Source organism: Electrophorus electricus, chromosome 7 (genome assembly GCF_041902795.1).
Source record: "Electrophorus electricus isolate QZ-2024a chromosome 7, ASM4190279v1, whole genome shotgun sequence".
NCBI lineage: Eukaryota > Metazoa > Chordata > Actinopteri > Gymnotiformes > Gymnotidae > Electrophorus > Electrophorus electricus.
Window position 1 is genome coordinate 4,517,857 of NC_137503.1, and position 17,987 is coordinate 4,535,843.

Genomic DNA, 17,987 nt, shown 5'->3' on the forward strand with positions numbered 1-17,987 from the left:
AATTCAATTATTCTGGAGTCGAGGCCATGTTGCCAGATCCCAAAGGTTATTCACATGAGTTCAACCCTGTCTCTGTTGTTTGGCTCCTCTGTTTTCATGCTTTTTTGGGTGGGGGTCATGGGGATTTGTGTGTGCGCGCGTGTACGTTCTTGTTAAAGGGCTTGGTAAACATGTCATTGTTTAATGTGTTGTCCGCTGTTGGTGTTTTTGTGTGTGGGTGTGTACTCCTATTGTACTCTTATGAATATATTATGTTGAACAAAGGGTTCAACAAAAATCCTGGAGGTTAATTTTGACAAATTTGTGGTCCTATTCAACATGTCTTAAAAATAAATGGCCTGAGGTCTGTTTGATTGTGGATATTTAGTTATTGCCTCAAAATATCACCATTTTGGGCTCTAGACGTGTACTGGTTAATACTGCATTGTGACAGTGATGTTACTGTTACATTACAGTTTCTCTTATGACTGTGTAGCTGTAATCTTGAAGACAAATACATAATGTTTGCAGCTCCTCGTACAGCGATAATAGGTTGTGAAGAAAGGGATATATTTCTTTGGTCGTGTGTCTGTGCACCATCTCCTGAGCTTGGTATGCCAAGGTTGGTGCTTCTTCATTCAATGAGAGGAAAGGTTGATCTTGGGGAAATCACAACAACATCCATGTGCAGAGGCTCCCGCCCCGCGCTGAGCCCACACCTCACACCCTGGTCGCACTGGCTAGGTATGCTTGTTCACGTGCAGGTCATGCCAGGAATGCTAGCCGAGCAGGATCTTCCGAACTCAGCATGGCTGCTTACACTGGAATCTTCGCAACTGGGTGTCTAGGGGTGGGGAAAGAGATCGTGTTGGGGATCTCTCACGAAATCATTCAAATCTTCAGTGCCCTGGCAGCCAGCATGTGAGCATGTTTCCAGTGTGGCCCACAGGAGGTTATTACCCAACTCTGCGTCCTTTATCAACAACTAGTATTGAGCAACTGTTTTCCCTCAGCGATTCCATCACTTGAGAGTTTTGCCCTTCTGGCCCTCACCATGCTCAGTCATCCCTTTGCCTACCAGCGCGATCACCTGCACGGAAGGGTGGCCTCTTGTGCGATCACAGACAGTGGCTAAATGCGTCCAGAGACAGCTATTCCCCAGTTGAAGAGTGGCGGGTTACTTATAGTAGACCTATTTACATAAGATGCTGGGCATGACAGAAGGAGGGGATGTGTGTCTCGTACCGCCTGACGCCCAGCTGCCTGCCGACAGCTCGCGTACTCTCTCTGAAACGCAGTGGCATTCCTCTCAACCTTGTAATATGGCTTCTTTTGAGCCGGGAGTGGAGTTTTCAGATGGACGCTTGCGGGCACCCGTTCTATACTGTGGGCCATCTGCAGGAGGCCTGTTTGAGTTAGCAGGAGATGGTTTGGTTATTTGTGGTTCATATTAGAGTTAAAAGTGGGGCATACAGCTTTTTCTGTGACGGCTCCATGACCATCTATGACCAGGTCTAAACTTGGGAGTCTGCATTTGCTTTGTTTTGTTTGTTTGTTTGTTTTTACTTTTTTGAACCTGGGATATGAGCTGTTTAAAATTTGAGCATGACAAAAATGTTAATGTCATGTCTGACAGCAAAGCATCCTCTTCAGAATGGATGCAGTGTGTAATGAATGAGTGAAACAGATGGGTGATGTGTTTAGAAAGAATAGGCATGAATACCATTAATTAGCTTGAAAGCATGGATATAGCAGGATCCCATTCTGGGATATTGCTGTGAGGGCTGGATTTGTTAGAGGTTTGTTTATTTGTTTGTTTGTTTGTTTGTTTGGTGTTTTTTTTTTTTTTTGTAATTTCAAAAAATGTTTGATATTGCATATATTTCTTAAAACATCTGTGTGAGTATAAGAAGTTTGGAAGGCTAACCAACTAACTGAGCAACTGATTTTAGGAGCGTTTGGTATTGGGTTGGTTTTATTGACCCTGTTAACTGCTGATCTAGTGAACATTTGTAAGTTCTTGAATGTAGACTAAATGACATTACAGACTTGTTCTGATGGCATTTGATGGAATATTAATGAAATTCTCACTGCAGTAATTTTTATCTTCATTACTATAACCTGGTTATCGGATGCAAATTCTTCAAGGATTTTTTTTAAACAGTAAAGAATAAATGTAAGTGGAAAAAAGTGAATCTTCTATGGAGTGTATATATGAATGAAATTGACCAATGTATTACTTTTTGTAGATTTCGTAGCCTAATATGACACACAACCTTGTATTCAGATGATTATATTACTTGAACTTCATTAACCTGTGAATGGATAGGAGTACACGATGATATTTCACAAACAATCCAGTCATTCAGCCAATCACAGCATGCCATAGGTGTGACCCAGAATCCCCAGCTGTGCTGGATTCTAACAGTGTGTCCCCACTGCTCCGGCAGAGTTCTGGCCTACATGCTGATACTTCAATTGCCCTTCGGTCTGCCCCCGAAACCCATGAACAGCGTATCTTGCAAAAGCGGCTATTTGCAGTTGCTTCCCGCTTGGGTTAAGAATTTTAGAAGGACAACAGAAACTGGACACTGCTGATATTAGCTTTCCCTCCATATTGACATAACTGTTGATGAGCAGAACTAATTTCTTTTACATACAGTTGTAGAAGGCTTTGTTCAGGTAAACCCTTTTTTTTCTGATTGGGTCACCGTGTCATGTTTTAAAGAATTAATTTGCATAATGTTCAGCTCAACAGAACTTGGTCCCATGATTTCACATGCACATGAGGTATATCTGTGCTGGAACGGATGCAAATGCAGTCTAAGACTTGGTCTCTTCACTTGAACTGTGTGTGGTGTGTACGGTTGAAACTCTGCAGTCATTCACTTTGTTGCTATTGAGAGTGAGTGAAGACTTCGTAACAGAGCTTTAACGGTACAGTTACATCAGTGGCAAAAAGTGCGACATTAAATCCCACAGAAACGGGGCCACCCTTGATCATGGCGGCAAGTTGTCTAAATGTAATATTGGATTCATTAAACCAACAAAAGCGTCCTCGTAAAGTTATACAGAGCCGGTCAAACCGCATGAAAGGCCCTGCATACAGCAACAGCGTTTGACTTTATTAGCTTACAAACGTGTGGCTGCCAAATCCAGTCTTGCTACTGGACTTTGCACAATGGGGCAAGGTGTACAGAGCAAGGAGCACCAGGCATTAAAGACAGGCCTTTCTCGCTTGCTATAATTAAGTTTATTTGGGAATATTTTTAGGGAAACACGTTCTTGACTAGGCATGCAGAGGTTCTTGTTTTGGAGCGTCTTAATTTGCGGCTGGAATGTTGGTCCGGCCCTTTGTTGTTGAAGATGGCACGATCGACGGGGCTGCTGTCCAGACTGGACGTTCGGACTAGGCTCCGATTACACATGCCTTTCCCACCAGGGAAAAGAGTGTCGCTCTGGATGGAAATATCCCACTAGGAAACAGCAATGAGGGAATGCGACAGGGCAGATTATAATAGAATTAGCAAATGGCTCTTGCAGAATGCGTTGTGCTTTTAAATTTTAATTTGGGCCTTCACACTAAAATGTATCACACTCCCTGGAGAACGATTCCTGGGAATGTGTCTGTCTCTCTCTGTCTATAGCTTGGTTCTTTCTTTCTTTCTTTCTTTCTTTCTTTCTTTCTTTCTTTCTTTCTTTCACTCTTTCACTCTTTCACTCTTTCTTTCACTCTTTCTTTCACTCTTTCACTCTCTCTCTCCCCCTGCCTGAAGAGAAAACAATCCTAAAATGGAACATGTGAAAACCAAGTTGCTGAATTTTTCAAATATCCAGTAAAAGGCAGAGCGGTTGTTCATGAGTCTGTAGAATAGCTGTGCTTTTTCCCAGCAGCTAACCTCTGTCTAAATGACTTTTTGTCAAGCCCTTCTTCTGTGCTCTATTGACTTTAATCCACCAGTTTTTGAAATAAACAAAAATGTGTTTGTTTAAAAGTTACTTGTTCCCTCTTCCTTTCCTACTGAAAGAATCTTTGAGAAATTCCAGAGTCTTAAAATAACTCGGGCTCATCACCCTTCTTCTGTCTGATGTAGGCGGCTTTGGGGAGTCAGCATGCGGAAGGCTCTGGGCCCTCGCCTTTGGCCAGTGCTGGTTTCCTCTCGGGAAGAAAGGCGTGGTATGGGAAGATTATCTCGCTCCGAGCACACAGGGTCTCTCAGGAACTGAAAGAAAACATTTGGCAAAACTCACAAGTGACCGTTGTGCTAATTCAAGACTGCGCTTTGTTCCCAGTCCCTATGTAAACCTTGGGCTGGAGTTATCGAATGGGTATGCACTTTTGGTAGGAACCAGTCCCATATATCCAGGTAATAATGAAAATGTCGGCTTTCAAAATCGAGTGATCTCCTTTTGTGGAGTAGTCTCGAGTGACTCGGTTTTTTGACGCTGCTTCCGCAACTAGGTGGCATCTATATGTTTCATTGCTTATATTGAGCCCAGTCTCTAGTATTTATCAGTTCAGAAGAACGGCAAAGCCTGGATTATGTGCTTAAGTGCGGCTCTGTCGATACAGAGCCGGGGTTTTGCAGTCCGGCATGCTGTTGTTTTTGAAAGCCTTGCAGAAAGAGGAAACTGCTGCGCGGTTCCTGGTGAGAAAGCCGGGTGGTCCTGTTTCCTGTCAGAGGTTCACATCTCCCGTCATGTCTAAGCACGTAGTTTGTGTCAGAGGCTGAGCTGGACGCGCCACGTATGTCTGTGCTTGTTGGGAATGTTTTTTTTTTTGAGCCTAACAGGAGACTTGCTATGTAAAATGAGGGGTAGAACAAGGAGTGTTTGCACTAGTGCAGCATCATGAAGGAGAGTTATATATTTGTGTTGTATTGTTATATTATGTTGTACTTTATATTATGTAGATGAGTGAGTTCCCTTATGCTCTCTTCTATAGCCCAGTGCATATTTCTTTCTCTCGCCCTCTGATCTCCGAGTGCATTTCAGTGTCGAGCTCTTGAGAGGGCCATGGTGCTCTGGGCTTTCCAACTTTCCGTCTGCCCACTCCTGCCTGCTACTGCCTGTGATAGCCTTTCTTAGTCCTGTTCGCTTTTTAAGTGTGCCCAGAGCTTCTCCGGTCAGGGAGCTTCCATGCATTTGCCCCTCTGAGAGGTAAAGCGTGTGTGTGTGTGTGTGTGTGTGTGTGTGTGTGTGTGGATGAGAGAAACGGAGACACAAACTGTGGCATTGAATGGCTGTGTTTTTACAGCCTGACTATGGAAGCTTCGTCTATTTTACCGTTCTGGATTCATTTTTTGAGGCCTTTTGGTAGTATGAGCAGTAGCAAGCGGAAGATTTATTTATTTTTTTTGTGCTGAAATGCTCATCTCCTAGAGATCTTAAGCAGGTGTAGCAGACTCAAAGAACCTGAACCAGGATATACAAGGTTCCTACAGATCGCCTGAGAACATCCTGTTTAGTGTAAAGAAAAAGCCCAGTACATACAGCAACAGGGGATAGTTTTTAGAGATCTTTTACCCTCTATAAACTTCAGATGAATTTTCCTACTCGTCTGAACACACCTCCTGAGAGGAGTGGGGTGAAAGATGTGGCAGAGTGTAGATTAAATGACATTTGTATGATATGGTGTTGTGAAAAGTAAGAGCTTTTACTGTATTTAAAAAAAATTTTTTTTACTACTACATTATCTTCATCTTCCTCAGCTGCTTCTTCCTCCATGTGGGGGGGATACAGGGAAGTTTTAAAAAGTGCATTACCTTCAATATATATTTGATAATACTTTGTGTATAAAGCATTACAAAAGAGTTTTTAATTTAATTTAATTTTAATAGCACTGTTTTTTGAGATAAATGACTTGTATATATCTGTTAATGACTTCACATTTCTTGTATTCATGTTGCTGAGAATTATTAGGGATGGGTGTAGCACTGTTTGTCTCTGCTGAGTTTAAATCTCCTAAAATCTGTTGGAGTGTTGATCTGAATTTCCATGATTCCTATTTTGGACAGTTCATTCACTGCTCAGGTAGATCAGCTGTGTATGTTTGTTTGCAGAAAGAACCTTTATCAGTACAATCAATACATTTAGCTCAGGTTAGACCAGTGCAGTGTCACACAACGTAATCATTATTTTAAAAAGGCTGAGAAGTATGGCTACAGTTTATAATGTATTCTGGTACTGTTCAGTAATTATTGACAGCACCTAATTTTAAAGTATATATTCGCATCTTACCCACTCTTTTAAGATAGCTTTAGCAGTTCTTTAGAAAACGCTCTGAAATTCCTATTTATCTTGTTGAACAGGATTGACGTGCTTACAGGTGCTCTGTGTTGAATTGAGTAAGAAAATGGAATGACCACCGCAGTCTTGATAGGCCTGAGGTGGGGCCGTGTGTGAACATCTGTATCAGCACAATCATCCTTCCTCTGCTCATAAGAAAACTGGCCTGCACTAGAGTAATGACGACATTTGTTTAGTTTCTGATGGACTGCGGAACCTGGAATCCGCTAATCCCACCATTTGGAACCTTGACTCACCCTAATGCCACCTGCCAACATCATGCAAAAGTACTGCAATCCATCCAAATATTGGATATTTCTGAAAGGTTTCTGATGTGTGTCACATGTCGGCATGAACATATATTTGAAAGCAAGGATGTCACAGTCCAATGACAAAGATCGGCATCGGGACCGATCGAGGCATTGTGTAACTGATCGGTGTCGTCTTTATTGTGCACGAAGCTAAGCCTGATCCGTTGTTTAACGTCAGCGGTCACACACGTTGTAAACGCAGTTTGTGGCAGGATGCGACTAATATGTCTGCAGTATGGAAATATTTTAAATTGGAGAGTGGAACCAGTCCAACAGCCACGTGTAATATCTGCGATGTGAGCATTTCGTGAGGCGGTAGTAACAGAGTTGTATTAAACAATACCAATTTGATATGGCACCTAAAAAACACTCAGAGGAATACAGCGAGGTTAGCCAGGCAAAGGTGGCACCGAAGCAGCACACACTAGAGGAAACTTTTAAAAGAAGAGAGACATTTTCAGTGACATGGCCAAACATTTAAAGAAAGGGTCAATTAATTCATTGTGTTGGATGACCAGTGTATTGCTATGGTAGAAAATGTAGGTTTTAATCATCCCTTTTGTAGCCACAGCACTCTTACCCTCTCGACACTGTATTTCAGACACGTCCCTACCGGAGATTTACGACAAGGTTTGTGACAACCAGCGAGGTCTTTTTATCTCACGTGACTGCTATTGGCTTTACCACAGCTATTTGGAGTTTTGATGTTTCCCTAATGTCATTACTTAGCCACACGGCACACTGGGTCAACTCTCTTTTGATTTAAAACGTGCCGTGTTGCATACTGCAGAGCGCGTAAAACAAGCAATCGCACAGCACCGGACACACGCGAGGACAGCTGTAGGGCGTTTTACGCGTTCACCGATGGCCTACGCGTATCTGAAAGATACCCAGGTCCATATGAGAATGTCAGGAAAATACAAATATCAAAGGAAGGACAATTTACTCAGCACTCGCTGGTACAATACAGAAAGTACTGTATGAATTGTGTATGCAGCCAATGACTCCTGTAAGGTGCATGTTCGCCGCACGTGTGTATTCCCGCTCGACGACTCCAGTGTCCTGAACGCGCTATGGAGGGAGATGGACCACGAGAACAGTGTGTCCTTAGAATGGAGAGACTCTCCTGGACTAGGTATTCCAGCTTCCGCTGATGTGTCTCGACTTTACAGCAGTGTCTCACATCTGTTCTTAATGGCGCTCTTGGTCTGACTGCAGCAAGCCATGTTCGGTTGACCTGTTTCAGCCTTGATTATCACAGGTCAGAGAGATCATGGGGTGCACTCGTCAGAAACCTAACACTAATGCATTTTTGCTGTCGCATACTATTGGCTGGAAGATTGATTGGCTTGCCTTTTTTTTTTTTTATTTAGAATGTTGGCTAGTATCTTGAAACTTTATCAGAAAACAGACCCTCAGACCTGTGTGCCCTACAGGAGGCTAGCTTTTTGTGTAGCACAACAGATCGTATACCGTAGTGCACTTGTCTTGCATGTTAGCTACACCCCCCCCTCTGACCGCATTAAAATGTCAGGAATTGCACCATGATGACATCATTGTGATTTGAGAAGTCATTGCTAAGGAACTGTGAATCTTATGGATGAAAACACTTTGGGGATTAATAATGCTCGTCACTCTTGTCTAGTTGTGCATTGTTAAGAGCTTCTATTTCTTTTCTAGAGTTAAGAACTCTTCACATTTGTGGCTGTTCCCTTTGGTCTGATGTATTTTGGGAATGACTGATATTGTACATTTCAGTGCTGTAAGAATGTAATGTGTGAGGCTGCAAGCACCCATATGACAAACTAGATGACGATTAGCGGTTCATAGTACGTGCAGCAGCGTTTCTGCCATTGCTGGCATGCTGATCTGCATTGTGAATTGCACAGACCAAGTGAATGTAGTTCACCATCAGCCCTTTACAACAGTTTAGTGATAGCGACCCAAATCAAGAGTTTAATTCGCTAACGGTAATGGGTGTAACAATGTCGGATTATTTATTTATTTTTAATCTTGAAGATACGGATTATGCGTGTCATTTCCCAGTCAGATTTACACTGTCCTGCTGATTGCTGCTGGGATTAGCAAGTGTCTTTTGCAGATGTTTTATATTATTTCTATCTTCAGAATAGTGATTCATAAATGCCTAGACAAAAAGGGCCTGTGAGATCCGTGTTCCCACGCAGTCTGGATGGATTGATTTGTGGGACTGCAAGATGGAGACGGATGAGAGGCTGTCCCCTCCTCAATGTGTGGAAAAGAGATGAGAACTGGGTGCTGGAATTCACTTCACTTATTCCTGTAAGATCCAAGAAATTTCCTTCAACTCCAGAGCGTCCTCAGGGTTTCTCTGCAGAGGTGAAGGTTCCATGCTGGTGACACAGCTGAACCCTTATTTTACTGATGCAACCTATAACTGCATATAAGCAAAGTCCATCCAGCTAACTGAGGTACGAAAACAATTATCTCCTGTCCAACACCAGTTAATTGGTGTAGCATTCTTCATTTATTTGTTACATCTAAGGTAACAAGCACCAGTTTTTGTCTGTTTGTTTTATAAGACTAGAGGTGAATTATGGGTAACTCTAGTCAAATGTGCTTGGCATCCCTCTGGTTAAAATGTGCTTGGCATCCCTGTGATTTGGCACGGATTGGAAGGGTTGGCAGTGTGAAGTGCCTGGTGTGTTTTCCCTGCTCTAACCCTGAGCTGTGTACTCATGTACATGTGAAACAGGAGGCCCTCAGTGTCCAGGCACTGTGCCTCAGGGCCCCACTACAGATCTGCCCTGCTCCCGCTGGAATGTGTTTATGGGCTGTCTTTTCCTGCCGAGTGTGTGCAACACCCGTGTTTGACCTGCGGGTTAGGAGACCAGCAGCCGCCGACCCACTGAACTTGCATTCATTAGAGATGTCGAGGGATTTTCCACATTTTTCAGACGCCAGCACAACTTTGTTCCACTAATGCTCCTCTTTCAGCTGAAACTCTTCTTCACTATCCTTGCATCACCGGCACTCGCCATCCCGTAACCTTTTTGTTAATGGCTTTGCATTAAAAGATGTTCAGTGCTTTGGGCACAATTCGGCAAAATGGCTCAAGTCTTGTTTCCAGAAAGGAATTTCTTTAAGCAGGTCGTTTGGTTTAGAATCAAGCCTTAGCTTCTGCCTGTTATGCAGAGAGACAGCTGGTCTCTCATGAATGTGCTTACTGTGTGGAACACCTTTATGGTATGTGCTCTTCTCATGTTGTGTTCTCTCTCCCCCCTGCAGAATCACCAAGCCCCTGACCTTTGCTGACTGTGTGGGTGATGAGCTTCCTCTGGGATGGGAGGTTGTGTATGACCAGCAAGTGGGCGTCTACTACATCGACCACATCAACAGTAAGTACGGCTCCTGCACTCAATCGTTCACCTGTGCATAAACACCCATGCCATGGGCCTCTGCTCTCTTAATTCTGCTTTCCTGTTTTCTTAAGGAATAGAACAGGAACGGCTCTTAAACAGGACATTGTGTAATCCATCATTTTTCCTGCGGAGGCAGAGAGTGTTGATGCAGTAACGCTCTGAATATCCAGGTGGCTAATTTGCCTGGGGCAGTAGGGTCACAGCAAGGGATTATGGGGAATGAAGTTCAGTGAATGCTCATCTAGCAACCAACAAGTCGACTCCGCAGAAATTCTACTGGCTTCAGATGTTCAGGTAGCAGTGGTGGGCTGCTGATGTCGTGCTCCTCTGTCCCTCCAGAGACCACCCAGATCGAGAACCCACGAACACAATGGCGTCAGGAGCAGGAGCGCATGCTGAAGGAGTACCTGGTGGTGGCACAGGAGGCCCTCAACGCCAAGAAGGAGACGTACCTGATCAAACAGCAGAGGCTGCAGCTGGCCCAGGAAGAGATGCAGCTCTTTAACCAGCTCAGCCAGGACGACAGCCGCTCCATCACCAGCTGTGAGATTATACCCACATATATACACACACACACACACACACACACACACACATACATACACACACACACACACATACACATACACACACACACACACACTCTCTCTCTCTCTCTCTCTCTCTCTCTCTCTCTCTCTCTCTCTCTCTCTCTCTCTCTCTCTCGCTCACACGTACACTCAGTCGATGGCACGATGATGCAAGCACACAGGCTGCCGCGGATCGTCCAAGGCGTTTCTGTTGCTGGTTGGAACCCTTGCCATTTCTGATCTCCCCTTCTTACCTCCACCCTTCCTCGTTCTCGCGCCTCCTCTACTGGGTTCTCTCTCTCTCTCTCTCTCTCTCTCTCTCTCTCGTTCTCTCTCTTCCTCCTCCCACTGGGTTCTTTCTCACATTTCCTCCCCAACTCACTCGTCCTTTTCCGCTTGCTCTCACTTTCAAGTCTACTTCTTTTCTCATCATGAACAACCCTGCCAGTGCATACATCTGCCACAGGTTTGATCAATCTGTATTAGAAACATGGCCATCATAATTTGTCGCTGTTTGGTGAATGTGTATATTATTCGCTTCCTAACTATATGTGAGCATGAGACCCACTTGGTCCATGTTGGCATTGGCGTTACCTCCCTTTAGTTCTCGGTTTAATGAAATGTTTGCCGTTTTACTCGATGGTCACAGATTTTATGGTTTCACTTGGAAGACTCCGGCTAACGGAGTGGACATAAAGGGCTGCCTCACCGCTGACTTGCCTCAGTCGGTCCTGGGCTGTCCAAGCAGGCTCCAAATAACGGACCCCCTTCATGAAATGTCTATACAAAATAAACAGGACTGATGAGAAGCTACCTATTACACTCACACATTTGGAGGTTTTTCTCCCCCTCCTGAAACATGGCTGTTATAAATATTCGCCATTGGGGTATCCTCTTTAACATGGTATTGTTGTTAATAAGGGTGACAATAATTCAAGACACATTCTGCCTGTTTTCTAAGGCATACAGCATTCCTCACAGTGCAGTTGCTGTGCTGCTTTAGTCAGTATGCTTTAATTTTATGCCCAACAGAACAATTTGCTCCAGCAAATATCAGGTTTGCAAATTCCATTTTGCTGAACTTAAAAATGAGACACCTGGTCATAAAAACAATTTTCAGCCTTTGTGTGTTTCCTGAGAATTAAAAATCCGAACTGCGGACACTCGATGTGATCTCCTGTGGCCAAAGTGGGTTTTAGCTGACACAGCAGAGTGTGTCACAACACACACTGCATCATTCACTGCTCTTATTGTAATACCACAAGAACAGAATCGAATTGAATTTCATTGACTGCATTTATTTATTTTTTTGCATTTACCTTCTTTATTCTATTCTCTCCCTCTTTCTTTATAAATCTCTCTCTCTCTCTCTCTCTCTCTCTCTCTCTCTCTCTTTTGTAGCACACTCTGGCTCTTCAAATGCAAAATATGACCCTGACCAAATCAAAGCGGAAATTGCCTGTAGGCGTGAGCGGGTAAGTCATTATCCTCGAAAACAATGCTTCGCACGTCACACCTAGTAGGGTCCTGTCTGGGGTGGAACGGCTGGGGCTCTTGGTGGGTGGGTGTATGTGAGTGTGCATGTGCATGCATGTATCTGCAGTGTAGTGGGTGGGATGTGAGCAGCTGTGTGTGTGTGTGTGTGTGTGTGTGTGTGTGTGTGTGTGTACACGTGCGGACATCAGCCACATGTTTGTGCACATCAGCAAATGTTTCATTTCCTGTGGATGGGTTAATCAGTCATTCCAGTGCCTCTTTGGTCACTGGTGATCAGGGTTTTGTTTTGTTTTTCCCCCCTCCCTTTTCAGGAGACTTTTATTTTGTAGACCTCAGTCAGAGACTAGGGTGGAACTGGAATGTCTTTTGTTGGAGGGTGGTGGGGTGATGAGTGGGATAGGCCATTTCCTCTTCCTGTCTGTGTGTGGTTGGAGGGGGTGGTGGTGGTTATGCATTTCTATATTTTATTAATCATATTTATTTTAATTAAACTTTCATTTCTTTTGTTTAGTTTTTATTAAATTCGTGTTTTTGTTTTTAATTTAATGTAACTTTTCATTTTTGACTGTTTCATTTCTTTCGTAAAGCGCTTTGAATTGCCACTGTGTATGAAAGGCACTATAAACATAAGTTTGCCTTCCTTTGCTCTTCGTGTGAGTGGGTGTTTTTTCTGGCTATTTAAAATGCATCTATTTGAGATGCATTTTTTTTTGTTTGTTTGTTTATAAACAAGTTTCATTGTTGGAAGCTGTGTGCGTGCGTGCGTATGACGGTGCGTGTGTCATCCTTCGGAAGATATAATATCATCTCTCTTGTGTCCACAGCTCTCCAAGCTCAAGCAGGAGCTGGCCCAGATGCGACAAGAGCTTCAGTACAAGGAAATGGGAGTAGAGACCCTACAAGAGTAGGTTTCACACACACACACACACACACTTGCTAACAAATCCAGTTTCAAACGCGGCTCCTTGTCTTTTGTGCTTTTGTCTAGAGACTCCCATTCTCAGTTTAAGTATCTTGGACGGGCCTCCTCTTTATACTAAGTTTCCTCTGTTGTGAGCGTCTGCATAATCTACAAGTCCAACATGTGAACTGCAGCTTTGCTTTTGGTGCTTGGTAGGATATAAGGCTTTCTGTGTCATCTGTATGGAGCTTTGCTCAGCTCCGCAAATGTCTCTCTGCTTGGTACCTTATTTAAGTCTGCAGTGCACCTGCAGGGGTCATTCGGAATTGTGTTGCTGTTATCCCTGCCCGTCCAAAGGCTCTGCTTCACAAAATGGCTTTCTTAAGCTCTGTCTCCTGCGCCCATTTCCCACTCACGTTTGTTTGACCACACTGCGTTTACGCACAGTAAAAACGGCACGTAAGCATAAGGGAAACTCTGCATGGCCATATCCCAGCATGGCAAGCGATTATGGCAGCAGCAGACCATGAAATCACAGCCTCACTCTGCCTGGACCTCAGTCTATCTTACCAGTGCAGCTCCTCATTTTTATCATTGTTGAAGCAACAAGCCAAACATAGAAATGCATGGTAGAGGTGCTTTCAAATATACACAGTGGAGAAGGTCTGACTGAAGCCCCAAGTCTGCTTTGGTTTTGCTCTCCTGAACGAGCCTTTGGACGAGACTGCTACAAATATATGTCCTGTGCCTCAAATGGATTTTCTTCTAAACCTCAACAGGTGGTAATGATTAAATATATTTTATGGTTGTGTATCAGTGTGGTATTAAGGACTTGAGAAGCACCTGCACGTGTATGTTTGTGTGCGAGTGTGTGTCTGTCTCTGTGTGCGTGTGTGTGAGAGATTCTGTCCTGGAAAAGGAGACTCCACCTCAGGAAGAGGATGCACCAGTGGAGAGCAGAGAGCCAAGGAGAGAGCGAGAGAAGGGAGGGGTATTGAGCGCAAAAACTGCTTGAAAGCAGTTTGGAAATTCGGAGCTATCTAGCAGCAAATTCCTGGTCTTCCTGTGTCCCAGTGAGAGTGCTTATCTCTCAGATAGAACCCAGCTCGAGTGGCTCCCAGAATAGCAGCTCAGCTCGTAGCTTTAGCACGGTGGATGCACCCGCCTTGCCTAGTCATTATTTAGGAAGTGCCCCACACACGCACGCACACACACTCACTCTCAACAAGTTTTTGCTTTCAGAAAGCAACAGGGAAATGCCCCCCCGTAAGTGGCCGTCCTGTGCCCGAGATTCCATCAGAGCGTCTGCAATCCAATCTCTAGAGTGAGAGAGGAGTGCTTTAGGCAGGAGCGGCGCTCCCTGTGGATTCTGTTCTGCCTCTACCCTCACCTGTGCTTCTTTGAGCCTCTCTAATGTGACGGACAGGCTGTTTTCCTCTTAACGAGCGCTGTCGGCCATGTGGGTCAGGGCTGTAATGAGTGAACCGGCTTGGACAGGTCACTGGCATGACGGTAAAATGGGGTGGAGATGCTGGTGACTCACTGACGCGAATAGACTGTGAGGGTGCTTTTTCAGACCTCTGCCCTGCTTGGTGCATTTAGGGTGAGCTTTCCAGACGCTCGCAAACCTCAAACCCTCCCCTGGGATGGAACTGTAGAAAGGCTTTGTCTTTTGCAGTCGGACATGGGGTTTATTGTCATTAAAGATCGTGTGTTCTTTTGAATGAATTAACTTGTAAGTTGTGCCGCGACCCAACATAGCCCTGCTGGATGCGGAGGGGCGGGGTGCTGTGTGGAGGGTGGAGCGGCGTGTGGGGGACTGTGGGTGCGGTGACGAGGGCGGGGCAGCACGAGGGGGTGGGGGTGCCGCGTCCAGGGTGTAGGCCATTCTCCGGGCCAGACTACACACACACACACACAGGCTGCAGGGCTTAAGGGGAAACAAAGCTGTCCTTGTGCGGAGAGAGAGAGGGGAGGGGAGGGGAGGTGGTGTGAGGAGGGGAGAGGAGGTGGTGAGAGGAGGCAAGGGTAGCCGAAGCAGGTGGGCCCCTGTAGTAACAAGCCCCTGGCAGGAGCTCAAAAACTCCTCCCGTGTCTCTCTGGCTGTCTCTGTCTCATTGTTTGAACATTTGTACAGTGCATTCTGATTGTTGAGAGGGCAGGGTTATACAATTTTGTTTAGTTTTTAATTGGTTCGCTCAACTTGTACATTGACGTTTTGATCTTGCTGAGAGTACGAGCGGGTGGAGTGTTTGGAAGGTTAAATATTTGGTCGATGTGTTTAAGCTGATGTGCTTTGAGTAGATTGAGTAATAGATGTGGCCTTGTTTTAAATCACCGGCTTGTTTCACCGATATTTTCAGCCAAAATTCCTTTCATATCTTTTTGTTTATCAGCTTGTTGCTTTTCCTTTGCACTCTTGACTCTTGATTTTCATTAGCTTGGAATTTAATCAAATGACAAATGCTGATATCGCAACACAAGAAACCAAACAGAAGCAACAGCCTGGCACAAAAGAATGTTACTGCAGGAGACCGACTAGAAGCTGCCAGCTGCAGGTGCTGAAATCCAGTCCAGAATGACTCTAGTGCAGGCCAGGCTTTCTTGACCTCCCCAGGAGTAGTATTCTGTTTCTCTAAGCAACATTTAAGTCGTAGCACTCAGGGTGTTTTGTGTTTTTGTGTTTGAAACGAATCACACTGTGAGAAGACAGACGCTGCACGCCGAATCGCTTCAGCGGTACAAGCTCCAGGTTCACATATCTAATTATGACGCCTTCGAGACAGAGGCCGCACCAGTTAAAACCGTATTATTGCAGCGTTGCTGACGGGTGAAGCTCAGGTTCCGAGCGCTTCTCACCCCTGATGGACCAAGTCACACGTTTCTCCAGCATCAGTTCAGAGCGCTCGAGGGTTTGCATGCAGATGTTAGTCTCCTTTCAGACGGGGTTGTTGCATGGCAAATCACCCCAGACCTGCATGCTTTCCCTCGCTGAGGGGTTTTTCCGTGTCCTGTGCTTATTCAGTCTCTCGGCTGTCATGGTAATGAGCTGTCAAAGTATTGCACAGGTCAAGTAACACCCGGTTTCACTTAAATAAGAACTAATGTAATTCCTGTTTCACTATGTAATTGGGCGTGTGTGAAACGAGGTGGTTTGGATTCTTGTGTAAACTATATTTAGGTGTCTGTGTACAAAAATGTTTAGGCATAACAGCTTAAATTCGGGCTGTGAACTAACGGGGTGGGTGAGGTTGTTTACTGCTGTCGGTGCCTGTGTGTGCATCTGGTGGGGCACACACAAACATTACCTGTGTGTGTGTGTGTGTGTGTGTGTGTGTGTGTGTGTCCTCTACCAGAATCGACCGGAAGATGTCCAGCAGTCACACCAACTACAAGCTGGATGAGGCACAGGCCATCGTTAATGAGCTTCGGAGCATTAAGAAGGCCATCAGCTCGGGCGAGAAGGAGAGGCAGGACCTCCTCCAGGTCCGCCATGCCCCCATCACCTCCCAGGGGAGGGCAGTCGCGTGAGCCTGTTAGCCGCGCTTAAAGGCCTGGCTCTCACCTACACACGCTTTCCGGCTTGTTCGCTGTTTATTGTTTTAAGTTCTGAGCTGGAGTTACAGTTCCTTCAGCCTCAAAATATGCTCAATATTGCCACCTAGAGGAAAGCATTTTATCCAAGTTCTCTGGGGTTTCATTTCTTTTTCTTTTTCTCTGTAACCCACATGCATGGCGCACTTTAATAAGAGATAAATGTCTAATCAGTCTTCTGAGTTTTTCACAGTTTGTTTTCTCTTGCAGAGCCTGGCAAAGCTGACGGGGAGTTTTCACAACCTTTCCATCAGTGACTCTATAAATGAGGTGGCCAACAATGCAGAAACCCTGGGTGACTCGTCCAGTTTGCGGCAGCACATGGACACTGGCTGCCAAACAGACCTCATTGGAGAGGTTGGGATTTTTTTTAACCAGAAACAAATTCTGTAAGGATAATACTGGAATATTACTTTTTATGGTTCAATAGTGTTTAAAGGGACAAGCAAATGTCTGAAAAAACTAATCGGTCACTGAAGGAAACATGAAGAGCCATGATGTTAATATACATTTGTTGTAAACAGATTACTCAAAGTCAGATGGAATAATTGGATTTTAAAAAGTGACATATTATAAAAATATATTTGAAATCTTCCACTTGCATGAGTGATCAGTTTTCCAACTGGAAAAGTTTTATCAAACCCGTTTCAGTTTTGTCAAACTCAGTGCAGTCCACAGGCCTTGCACATGCTAGATCTTTACCCACTACTGCAGACCCTTGAACTTTTAATTTGTGAATTTCTCTTTCAGTTCGGCTACCAGGAATCATCACCATTAGTTGACCGAGTCAAACTCAACTGGCAGTATGAAGAGGCCAAGAAGAAGTACGTGTCATTTTCCACACGGTTCCCGGATTGTTGCGTTGCTGAAATGCCGTTTTAGTCTTTTTCCCGTTTTACGTTGGGGTTTTATTCAGGCTGTGGCTTGATCGCAAGGGAATTCAAAAGACACGGCTGTAGTCCGGTGCGTGTGGAGTAGGAGCTCGTCTGCACCGGCGCTCTAAAAGGCTGCCTCTCATGGGAGCGTGTGTGAGCGGAACCCCCGCGTGCTCCGAGAGGCTCCCGGTCATGTGCTCAGTCTGGTGGGTGTGTGGTGGACTGGCTGCGCAGCCACGCTCTGAACTATGACCGAAGTATCGCTCAGTGGTGTGGGCAGCTAACGCGGCTCCGTGTAGGGCTGCCTTTGTTTCACTCCGCATCAGGGACATTGTTACCGTGTCTTACCAAATATCTGCAGCTTGGATTCTGGTTTTTATATTTTATTTTTTGTATTTTCTTTTTTTTAAGTCTTGCTGGTTTGCTGGTGGGCTCATCTGGCTAATCTTAACTAGAAGCCACAGTTGAAGCTGCAGCTTGTTTATTAGGCAGCAGTCCACCGCTGTGGTGGTATGATCAATGACCTGTAACAGTCAAGTATAGACCTACCACATTATTATACTGGCTACAAG

The 17,987-nt window shown here is 44.8% G+C and overlaps 1 protein-coding gene across 5 annotated transcripts in view; it reads left to right on the forward strand.

Annotated features, from left to right (window-relative positions):
• The window catches only part of wwc3 (WWC family member 3), a 31,557-nt gene that overhangs the window by 5,822 nt on the left and 7,748 nt on the right, over positions 1-17,987 (forward strand). For all 5 annotated transcript variants that reach the window (XM_035524684.2, XM_035524682.2, XM_035524683.2 and 2 more), the window contains exons 2-8: positions 9,846-9,955; positions 10,319-10,522; positions 11,950-12,023; positions 12,870-12,949; positions 16,303-16,432; positions 16,751-16,897; positions 17,291-17,364. In XM_035524684.2, the coding sequence (XP_035380577.2) occupies positions 9,846-9,955; positions 10,319-10,522; positions 11,950-12,023; positions 12,870-12,949; positions 16,303-16,432; positions 16,751-16,897; positions 17,291-17,364 (819 nt within the window). The remainder of the gene's footprint in view (positions 1-9,845; positions 9,956-10,318; positions 10,523-11,949; positions 12,024-12,869; positions 12,950-16,302; positions 16,433-16,750; positions 16,898-17,290; positions 17,365-17,987) is intronic.